Here is an 11,817-nt window from a genome sequence, read left to right as displayed (position 1 = left end):
TTTAAAATTTTAAATTCAATTTCATTAATATTACCAAGTATTTTATTGAGTATGTTGGAGATTTTTGTAATAATCAAAGATATGGTGAGTTTTTAAAATAAATTAGGAAATATTTTAAACATACAGAAAAGGTTAATATAAAATATACCTAGCATTTAGATTAAACATTAATATTTTTCTATAGTTACTACCATTCTCTGTCTCTTAAAATGGATTTAGCTGCAGCTAAGTCCAATTCTTTTTCCTTATCCTTCCCACAGTTTTCAGAGAATATTTCAGTTCTAAAGTTAATGCGTGATTCCCATCCATTTTAAGAACTTTTACTATAAATGTGTATATTCATACATATGTATACATTTGTTTTGTGATCTTAGATGTATATAAACTGAACACTGTTCATATTCATTTGCAACTGTTTTCACTCTACATTATGTTTAGAGGATTTATGCACATTGATGTATATATAGACATAGTTCATTCTTTTCAACTTGTCTACAGAATTCCACTTTATGAATTATATACAAGAGTACTTCAAAAGGTTTGTGGAAAAATTGAAATAAAAGACAATACGCATCCTTCCATGAACATTTTGAAGACCCCCCCCCCCACACACACACAGTTTTTTTTATCCATTCTGCCTTCAGGGGGCACTTAGATTTTTCCCACTTTTCCGTAATTTTAAACAATGCTGCTCTGGATATTCTCATACCTGTCTCCTTGAATACGTATGTGACATTTTCTCTAGGTCACAGAATAGGAATTGCTTAGTCATAGCATATGTGCATTTTCAACTGAACTTTTTAAAAAGTTGGACCATATTTTTCTTAAATATATGCAGGAGTTTGTTAATTCATCAAAAAGAAAAACAAAAACCCCCACATCTTCACATCTAATCTAGGTGCCAAGTTGGAGACAGAGCAGTATGGCTGAAGTGGGAGAGAATGACAGAAGCTGAGGTCAGAAAGGCAGTGAACCAGGTCACTCAGGGCCTTGCAGAACACTGTAAAGACTTTGAACTATACTCTGAGTGATAAGGTAAACCACAGGAAGCTTTGGAGCAGATGAAGTAGCATGATCTGAATTTCACTTTCAAAGAATCATGCTAGTTAGAGTTTTAGAAATTTAGTGCATCAGATTATACTACAAATTCAGGGGAAAACAATAAAAATATCATAAAAGAATCTAAAAACTGATAAGATGATTTAACAGGGAAAAAATGAAAGGAAAGTAGCAATCCTGAGAGTTAAACTAAATTTAGAGTCTTTTTGCCTTGAGGACATTTACCAATCAGAGTAAAGGTGACCATTGGTATGAGGGAGACAGAAATCAAGTCTAGGACTTGCTTTAATTGGGGTGAGGAGTGGGAGAGTCTGTCTACTAGAAGACTGTTCCTCATTAATCTGGGATTCCCAAGCTTTACTCCCTTAGAGTAAGGTTTAACAAGGAATAAACCTAACCCATCACTACCCATAGAGAACTATAGGGAAATTTCCTTGACACTCAGCAGGGTAGAAATTAGAAAAAAAGATCTCCAAGAGACTATAACCACAAGATGTCCCTTACTTGGATTTGCAGCCAAAATTTACATCAGGGGTCCAAAAAACTTCAAGCTATGGATTTAGTTTAAAGCAGTCCCCAAGGCCCTGATAAATACAAACACAAATCATTTCTGGAAATAAGATAATTTCATCTTAGGCCTCAAACAATCTCCACGAATAAGTTTCAAGGACTATGAGCATCATTCAGTACAAAATAAATGAGCACACAAAGAAATGAGGCATCATAAATAAGAACCTATAGAAACAACAACAAATAGAAACATATTTGTGAAGACTTTAGATAATGGAATTATCAGACACAGCTAATAAAAATAAAATACGTTCAGTACAATTAAAGATATAAAAGACAAGCTTGAATATCTTCAGAAAATAGGAAGCTATAAGAAATGGCCTAGCAGACTTGAAGAACTAAAGAGAACTTCCAGAAATAAAAAATAATCAAAATTGAAAATTTAAGGAATGGATTTAATAGTAGAATGTAGAAAGCTAATGATAGGGTTGGTGAACTAGAACCTTACTCCTCAAAGTGTGGTCCTTATATCAGCAGCATTGGCATTTCCCAATAAGTTGTCAAAAATGCAGACTCTTGGGTCCTACCCCAGAACTACAAATTAGAATCTGAATTTTAACAAATCTCTAGGTAATTTATATGCACATTAAAGTTGAACTAGGATGAGATCAACTCATTTTTAACAAACTCCTAGGTGATGCTGATGCCGTTGGGCCGAAGAACTATAAGATAGGGCAGAAAAATTATACATGATGCAGCCCAGAGCAAGAAAAAGATGAAAAATAAAGAAGAGCGATTAATAGACCTGGAGAATAGAATGAGAAAATCCAACATGTGTTTAATTGGAGTTCTTTAAGGAGAGGAAAAAGAGAATGGTGAAGAAGCAACGTTTGAAGAGACACTAAGGATTTGTCAGAACTAATGAAAGACACCAATGTAGATTCAAGAGGTCTAATGACAGATTAAAACAAAAAACAAAAACACCCACACCTAGATATTATAGTGAAACTACTGAAAACCAAAGACAAAGAAAAGTTAATACACTAGAGAAAAATAAATAAATAAATGACTTAGGTTGATAACTTATTTCTCAATAAAAATAATGGAAGACTGAAGTGAGTGAAATGGTATCTTTGATGTGTTCAAAGAAAACAACTGCCAGTAAAAGATTAAAAGTGAAAAAAAAAAGACATTTTCAAGTAAAAGAAGAAACATAAAAGTAGAATTTTAAAAGTGAAAGAATTAAAAACTTTGGTGACCATTTTTTTCTAGCTTCCAGAGTTAAGAAATCTAATGACACTCTATGTTACAAGTATTGTTATTAAAACTGTTTTTTTTTTCCTGCAGAATTGTAGAATCCTTTCTTTTTCAGCAATGTACTAAAGTTTCTTGATTTTTGTGCCTTGGTATAGATTTTTTTCAGTTATTGGAGTCTGTCAATTGAGACATCACATCCTCCAGTAATGGAAATATTTGTCATATTGCTTCTTTAACAATTTTCTCTCCTGAACTTCCAGTCAAGATGGCAGAATAGATGGTCCCCAGCGTCACTCTCTCCCACAAATCAACCAATTTACAACTATGAAAAAGCAATGACAGCCAAGCTGGGGCTGCTAGAGCTCAGGGGAAAAGGAGGAGAGACCTATGGAGTACAAGAAGGTGGGAGAAACCAAGATGAGAGAAAAAAAAAAAAAAATTGCTCTGACCATTTCGAATCTCAGCCACTTCCAGGCTGGAGCTGCCAAGTGCACAGAGCAGGAGCTGGCAAAAAGCCACAGCTGTGCCTTTTGGATGAAGTTGCTTGGAAGTGGCAGGGGAGAAGAGGGCCTTGGTGGTGGCCCCCAGGCCAGCGATACCATTAATAGGGTTCCTGTGGAACCACATAGGACCAAAGAGCCACAACAACTGAAGAAAAGGAGCCATTCAGAGGCCAGTAAGTGATTGCAAGGAATGGGAGCATGGCCCGTCCCATGGGAAGTGTTTGGAGCATGAGCAGTGGAAGAGACAGGCCCACCAGGGGAACACTGGGGCACAGAAAGGACAACTGATCTGCCCCTCAATCAGTGCAGGACCACTCAGAGGAGATGGTCAGGAATATAGAATTGCATGGGGTATATAGTTTGATGAAAAGATTCAGGCCCAGACCAGTGTTTCTACACAATCCAGGTGGACCAGATTTCACTAGATCCAGAAGTATCTATAAAGTCAACCATTAAAATCTGAGCTGCACAAAAAGCCTTCCCTATGGAACCAGCAGCAAAGCAGCATTTTACCTCAGCCACAGAGCTCAAGTACTGGTTTCCACAGGAAGTTCCCGCTTTTTAGAAGTAAGCAAAGGACAACAAGTTAGTTCCAGCACAGAGTTTAAGAGTTGGGAACTGCAAATAATCCAACACAGAACTGAAAGAAAAGACAAAGTACCCACAACCAGAGACAAAGTTTGCTATTAACTAGTAAAGGTCTCATTTCACCAAAGAACACCTGTAACACCTAAAAGGACTGGAAGTCCCCTGAGCTACCAAGTCAGAAAATGAAGAGGGCCAGAGGCCTTAGCCATGCCCCTTGACACCCGCAACCAGTCCTCAGGATGGGGGCCTCAGGCCTCAGCCACACCCCCCAATAAGCTCAACCATAGCTACCAAGTCAGAAAATGAAGAGGGCCAGAGGCCTTAGCCATGCCCCTTGACACCTGCAACCAGTCCTCAGGATGGGGGCCTCAGGCCTCAGCCACACCCCCCAATAAGCTCAACCATCCTAGTGACGACCACCAAACTCTCTCAAGCTGGGGTCATGGGGTACCAAGGGCCTCAGTCACACCCCTTCAACATGAGCAACCAGCCCAGCAATGACCACTTAGCCACTGCAGGAAGCATCCCAGGCTCTCCCAAGCCAGGGCAGTGGGGGGCCGAGGGCCTTGGCCACACACCCCCAACACCCACAGCCAGCCCAGTTGACAACCACTGAGCTGCCACAGGAAGTGCCCCAGGCTCTCCTGAGCAAGGTGGTTGGGGGGCCAGGGCCTCAGTCACACACCCCCAACACAAGCAACCAGCCCAGTGGCAATCCCTGAGCCACTGCAGGAAGTGCCCCAGGCTCTCCCAAGCAGAGGCAGTGGGAGGCCAAGAACCTCAGTCACACACCCCCAACACAAGCAACCAGCCCAGCAATGACCACCAAGCTGTAGCAAGAAGGGCCCTGGGTTCCCGAGCTGGGGAGGTGGGAGGTGAGGGCTTTTGGCCCACCCGCCTGACATCTGCACCTAGCCTGGCAATGACCAAGCCACTGCTGGAAGCCCTCTGTGTCCCCTGTGGGAATGTGGGGGGTGCCACAGGCCTCAATCCTGCCCCTCCTACTTCCTCCTTCTTCCATCCCATTTCCTTCCCCTTTCCCTTCTTCCTCTCCCTCCCAACTGCTCTGCAACATCATAGAATGTAAAAAAATAATATTAATAAAATTAAAAAAAAATTTTTGTAAGTTTTTTTTTTCTTTAAAAGTATTTTGCTTTCTCTTTATTTTTTCTCTTTCCTGTCTTCTACTGGACTGACAAATTTTTAAAAATTCCTTCGCAGTCCCCTACACCAATACTGATTTACAAGTAATCTATTTATCTTTTTAAGTTATTATCCTTACATTTTTAGCATGCTTAGTTGGCTAAACATCAATATGACCTAATAGTAGTTCTCTACCTTTCTTCTAGATAATAAAAGACCACAAGAAGTTTAACTTGAATTCTCCTCTATTTCTCATTTTATGTGCTATGATTATTCTGTATTTGGGTTTTACCTTATGTTTATACTTCTATATATTTATTATTTTTGTTTATATGGTTAATCTTTATTTATCTCTTCTCACGTTTGCTATTTTCTTTTGTCATCATTACTTCTTACAACCTGATTCTTTTTTCTGGATTCTCTCTCCTTCTTCCTGAAGTAGTTCTCCCATTGTGCTTTACACATAGGAAGTGCTCAGTGTGTTTATTAAGTGCATTAATAAATTTGATTGAATGAACACAGTTAAAACTACTTGAGGCATCTAGTTTGTGTATTAGCTCTTGCCTCATTCAAGATAAGACACCTGGTCTCTGGGGCATGGGGGACAGAGCACGTTACCTGGTTTTAGCACCATGAATCAAGAGGAAGGATAGAGAGAACCAAGGGCCTATGCACTCTCCACTCTTCCTTACTGTTTCCCCAGAATTCTCTCTCTAATATTAAGGCCACTGTTTTCCAGCATAAGCTTCTGGCCTTAGTTTCCTTCTTGGCTTACTTGGCCAAGACAGCCAAGCAAGGTAGCCTTCTCCCACAGCAGGATAACCTGATGGATACATGTGTGGGCCTAGAGTCAGACCAGCTGGGATCTAATGCCCTCTCTATCACTGGCTGGGCAAGTTAGCTGACCTCTCTTTGGCTCAGTTTCTTTATCTATTAAATGAGGATAGTAAGGTATCTACATCACAGCTTTGTTGTAGGAGTTGAATGAGTTAAATACAGAAAGTACTCAGAACAGGGCCGGCACCTGCTAGCACCTGACAAATGTTACCTATGGTGGTTCTTGCTGCTTGTGCCTCTTCTGAGCTCCATCTCTTCCACCACCTCTGGACTCCAGGATTGAATATGATTGTTCAAATTGGGGTTTCATCTCAGGCTCATGACAACGCAACATAAAAACCTATGCAGACTACCAGGGGCTTCATTCAAGATACTTATTCAGTTAGAGTGCAGCCTTATAACACCAAGGTCATGGGTTTAGAACCCCACACTGGCCAGCTGCAAATAAAAACAAAAAGAAAAGATGCTTATTTAGGATTTTCTCTGTGCATAAAACCAAGCCATCCCAAGATTATATCCTATAGAAAGCTATATATATATATATTTTCCTATCTAGCTGTGTTTTGTATCTGTCAAACACACTCTTCCTTCCTTCCCTTCCTCTCCATTTTCCTTTAGTAACCACAGTTCTACTCTCTACTTCTATAAACTCAATTTTTCTTTCTTTAGCCCTCACATATGAGTGAGAATATGTGGTATTTATCTTTTTGTGCCTGACTTTTTTCACTTAATATAATGTATTCTGGGCTCTGTTGCTGCAAATGGCAGAATTTTTTTATTTTTATTTTTTTCCTTTTTGTCTTTTTTCGTGACCGGCAACAGATCGCAACCCTCAGTGTCGCGCCCGTACCGGACCAGGACTGGCAACGGGATCGCAACCCTCGGTGTTGTGCCCCGCATCTCGCTCAGCCAGTGAGCGGCGGGTCTGTATGTGGGATCCGAACCTTCAGCGGGAGCGCCGCCACGCTCCCAAGCGGCGCACTGTAGCAGTGCGCCACCAGGCCGGCCCAGCAAATGGCAGAATTTCATTCTTTTTTATGGCTGAGTAGTATTCCCCTGTATATTACCACATTTTCTTTATCCATTCATCTATTGATGGACACATAAGTTGATTTCATATCTTGGCTATGTTGAATAATGCTGGAATAAACATGGGGGTGAAGATATCTCTCTAGTAATGCTAATTTTCTTTCCTTTGTATACATGCCCAGAACTGGGATTGTTGGATTATATGGTAGTTCTATTTTTAGTTTATTGAGGAACCTCCATATGGTTTTTCATAATGGTTGCACTAATTTACATTACCACCAACAATATATGAGTTCCCTTTACTCCACAACCTTGCCAGCACTTATTTATTTATTTATTTTTAATTTTTTTTTTTTTTGTCTTTTTGATAATAGCCATTCTAACTGGAGGGAGATGATATCTCATTGAGAAAGCTATATTGTCTTCTAGGGTTAGCCAAAGTTTGTGAAAAAGTTTTCATTTTAGGTTGAACAAAGATTGATTCAATAGCTCGTATTAAGTGTCTGCTACATTCAAGGCCCATACAAAACTAAGAGGAATTGTCCCAAAATCTTTGTTACTTAGAATTTGATTCCATTGTCACAATGTATTGAACCATACCTGCTTTTTTATTTGGTGAGTGGGTCATGTACATAGGTGTGGAAGTGGTTAAGTTGTGTACACACACATATTTCTTCATTCCTCCTAGTGTGTAAAGAATTCTTGAGCCGATTCTACAATTCCTTGGTAGCCAGAGGAGTTAACTTTTCACTGGACACCATAGAAAAAGAATTGATCAGCTTTTGCTTGGATGTCAAAGGAAAAGAAAACCGCCTGGTACGGTAAATTTTTACCTTTCATTTTCCCTGTGTGCTTGAAGAAAACTGCCGGAGTTTTATTTCTCATCTTGGACTTGACGTTCTCCTGCTTACTGCAAACAGCAAGCAGAAATCAATGTTCCAGTAAAATGTAGTCCTATGTATTTTCATCCAGAATACATCCAGATTCATTTTGCTTTCTGAGTAAACCACAGTCAACCAATTCGATGTTTTCTTAAATAAGATTATAAAACTGAATTCTTAATAAGAATTTACTGTCCTGAGTTAAGAGTGGATAGACTTTTCATTTATTATCAAGGCAATTAGTCAAACCTAACAAAACATTTTATTTAAACATAACTAACAAAGTATTTGTATTTTCTTATAATGGCATTTATATGGTGTTTCCCGGGTATGCATATATGGCTTGTTTCAATACACTGTTTTACATCACTAAAGAACAATTTCAGGCCAATTCCTTTTTGCCTAAAATTGTTCTGTTGAATTTGTCAGTTAAATCTGCATTGTAGACTGTTCACCACAGACAGGTTGTAAAATTCTTGCCATTTATTTGTGCCATTCAGTTTTACATTTTTAAATTTAAAATTTTTATATCAGGTAGCTTGAAAGGCAGTACAGTAAGTACTGCATGATGGAAAAGGGCATAGCCTCTAGAGCCTGAATGCTGGATTTTATAATTCCGTCTCTTCTACCTGCGAGCTGGGTGACCTTCAGGTGGCTTGGGTGGGAAAGGGGGAATAATAATAGTACTCACTTCACAGGATTGTTGTGAGAACCAAATAAGTTAATACCTTTAAAGCATTGAGAGCAGCACCTGGCACAGAGAAAACGGTAAGTGCTAGTTCTTCTCATTAGTCTTTTAACATCATGTGAATTGCAGGGCACTTCTAATTAGGATGATCACGAGAACGGAGTCACTTGTTTGCTGATGTCTTAGTCAGCAGGGGTTAAAATTTAATAGCTAGACCATGAAAACTAGGTTAACCTCATTGTCATGTCTCGATACTTGTTTTTTTCCACAGTCTGAGACACTGAATTCTGTTCATTTTCCTTCAGTGCTATTATCTAGGAGCCACAAAAGACGCAGCCACAAAGATCCTAAGTGAAGTCACTCGTCCCATGAGCGTGCATATGCCTGTAATAAAGATTTGTGAGAAGCTGAAGAAGATAGACAACCAGATCTGTGAAATGAAATATGGTATAACATACTCCAGTGCTTTTCCCAATATGTTTAGTATATTGCCAAAACTCTAAACACAGGGCCATGTTTTCTGAAAAGTCAGCGCTAGAAGGAAAGGAATTCTCTACTTAACAGTAGGTTGCTGAACTGAGAACAGTGTCTCCTGTCATCTGAGCTTCTTTGAGGGAAGAGAAATAAATAGTACTGGCATAATCAGTGTTAGGTTAAAACTACCAACCCAAACAGCAAAGTTTAAACTCCTCATTTACTAAAGGCAATGTCAGCTGTATATGTCATGGAAAACTTCAAAATATAAAGAGAGCAGCTACTCATGGTGATTTAGCTGTGAAGGTGTTAGATGATTTACCTATTTAAGACAAAAGTTGTCTCTATTCAAAGATGATACAAGGACTTTGAAGTTGTAAATGTGACTATATCTTTCTTCCTAGGCATGCATACCATTCCGCCAGCTTTAAATTTTAGGAAATAGGTTATACATATTAAATCAGGGTTTGCCTGATTTGTCTGATGAAATAGCTTATCAGAGCTATTTTAGGAATAGTTTATTACTGAAATAAACAACAAGGAAAGGAAGGAAAGGTCCTATTTAAAACTTTATCCCTGGCCTTATAAGTTTCACATAGACAGATCTATTCTTACACTGAGAATTTGTTGTATCTGGGCCAGTCTTTTGGGTAGGCTGAGAAGGTAAGATAAAAGGCTTGGGAATTCCTCCCTCGGTCTGTCCTTGAGATCTGAAATTCTACCAGCAGAGACTCCTTTCTTTTGCTTCAGTCATTGTTTTGTTACATACCCAGTATAGTATTTTAAGCTACTTAAGTGATGAACGTCTAACTAAATTATTTTAGTCTTATTTTCCGACACGCCTGGGCAACATGCCTATGCACCACAGCTACATAGCTAGCTTTAAATAGGCTTAAGGTTGGAAGGTACCAAGGACAACCTATTTCTCAATTTGCCAAGTGTCGGCCTTCACTTCCAGGGTAGTTATTATGGGTAGGCATTTCTTTTTATTGGCTTCAAAGTAATGAGGAAGAGGCAGGAATCACCAAGACCCCATAAACAGTATTCACAAAGGGGATAAACCTGTGCTGATTCTTTCATTCAACAATTTATTTTGAATATTTTCTGTTATATGCAAAGGATCTTACAGTGCTCCTTAAACAATAGAAAAATTAACCAGATATTATTGAGAAGAATAAATACTAATGTTTTGGCAACGTTAGCCACTAGAGGCCCCTGGGGAGCCATGAACTAGTTTTAATTTTTGTATTGACCTTTCCTTTATAGCTTTAGGGTGTCACAGAGGTTTTCCCTTTCTTAAAATTAACACCAGATGCCAAGTTCTCTAGAAAAACTCAGAGAAACTACTTACACTTGCAAGAAGGTATTTTTCTCCTTCAACCACTTATCTTGAATAGTTCAATAGTTCTCAATTCTCAGCTTATTGTGAACAGGGGCCTTTGTGCTGTGGGATATTAATTTGGGCTATCAAAGTTTCTGCTTTAGAAGGTATTCTTCAAGCCAGCCATGAAATTATCAAATAAGGTAAGTGTGAAGTTGTAGTATGTTTTCAATTAGGAAAGTGTCATTTGCTTTTTGACCTGAAAAAATGTTTTCATTTACTGGTGGTGTTTTTTAAAAGGATAGGGATCACTATAAAAATATACAGGTCCTCTGGAACACAGAATGTAGCTGACCCTCCAAATAAAAAAGGTCTTTAAAATTCAACTTTTAAATTAGTACACAGTTATTAAAAGTTTTTGACAAGTCATTAGACAACTACTTGGTTTTTAATGTTTTTAAATGTTATGTTCTATTACACAGCGGGGAAAAGGAAAGGACTTTTAAAGACAAGCTGAAAAAATCCTCGGCTGCCACTAGTTGTTTAATAAGTAAACTTAAATGTTGTATCCGTGTTCAAAGCAAACACCTGGCAGTGGGGGAGGGACAAAGGAGACTTTCAAAGAGGAAAATTACCCTTTCCTGAAAGGAAAATTATAACCATGAGTGTATTGTAGAACAGCTATTTTTTTCTTTCTATTTTTGAGCTTGGCAATAGACAAATAGCTGAGTTCTTGATATTTTCTGCAGATAATCTGTAAACAGGGAATCAGTAGTCTTGCTGGAGGAATTAAATGTTGGTAACAAGTATTACTGGCAAGAATTTTAGGAGCCAGGTTGGCTGGCACTGAAGCACTAGCATTAGAGAAGTGGGCATACCAGGAAGGGCTGTAAATGAACCCTGCTATAATTTAGCAATCCCAGTAGGAGCAGAGCATCTGAGTTTAAGCAGAAATCCCAAACAATTAAGGATTGGTGAGAATGCTCCTAATTTTATTCACCTGCTTAAGCTTCTTTACATTTTTATCTAAAACTCGATAGTGTTTTGGAATGTTATGCTCATCTGTTTTACTGAAGATATATCTTCATATATAAAGTGAACCGTCACTTGCTGGTTAATTACTATCTATAGCTTTCAGTTGTCCACAGCCAAGGCCACGGCCTTGTATAAATCTCCTGTAGGGGCAGCAATTATGATGCGGTTCCACTTGCTGTGGGAAAGCTGATCTCGAGAATCCATTGTGAAGCAAATATAACCCCCCGGAGAGAAAGTTAGATGGGTCACCAATGATCCCAGCAGCTTTTGTGCACGAGTTCGCTACATTTTCCTGAGGTTTGTCTTGTTTTTCATGCAAACTGGAACTTTTCCTCGCCTTGGATCATAGAGTAGTCAGCACCGAGAGAAGCAACTCGTACGTGTTCCCTAGGGTTTTTTTTTGGGGGGGGGGGGGGGATACGTTTTTACTAGTTTTTATTTTGTATACAAGTCCTTTATTAGCTAATATGATTTCTTCTGTACGGCCAAGGC

At 38.9% G+C, this 11,817-nt stretch overlaps 1 protein-coding gene across 1 annotated transcript in view; it reads left to right on the top strand.

The window, feature by feature from the left end:
- The window catches only part of CDNF (cerebral dopamine neurotrophic factor), a 23,376-nt gene that overhangs the window by 9,795 nt on the left and 1,764 nt on the right, over positions 1-11,817 (top strand). The window contains exons 2-3 of the mRNA XM_008587238.1: positions 7,615-7,742; positions 8,801-8,942. Of these exons, the coding sequence (XP_008585460.1) occupies positions 7,615-7,742; positions 8,801-8,942 (270 nt within the window). The remainder of the gene's footprint in view (positions 1-7,614; positions 7,743-8,800; positions 8,943-11,817) is intronic.

This window comes from Galeopterus variegatus, unplaced genomic scaffold, assembly GCF_000696425.1.
Source record: "Galeopterus variegatus unplaced genomic scaffold, G_variegatus-3.0.2 Scaffold4315, whole genome shotgun sequence".
Taxonomy (NCBI): domain Eukaryota; kingdom Metazoa; phylum Chordata; class Mammalia; order Dermoptera; family Cynocephalidae; genus Galeopterus; species Galeopterus variegatus.
The sequence above is the reverse complement of the archived record's forward strand: the minus strand, read 5'-3'. Positions and strand labels throughout refer to the sequence as shown.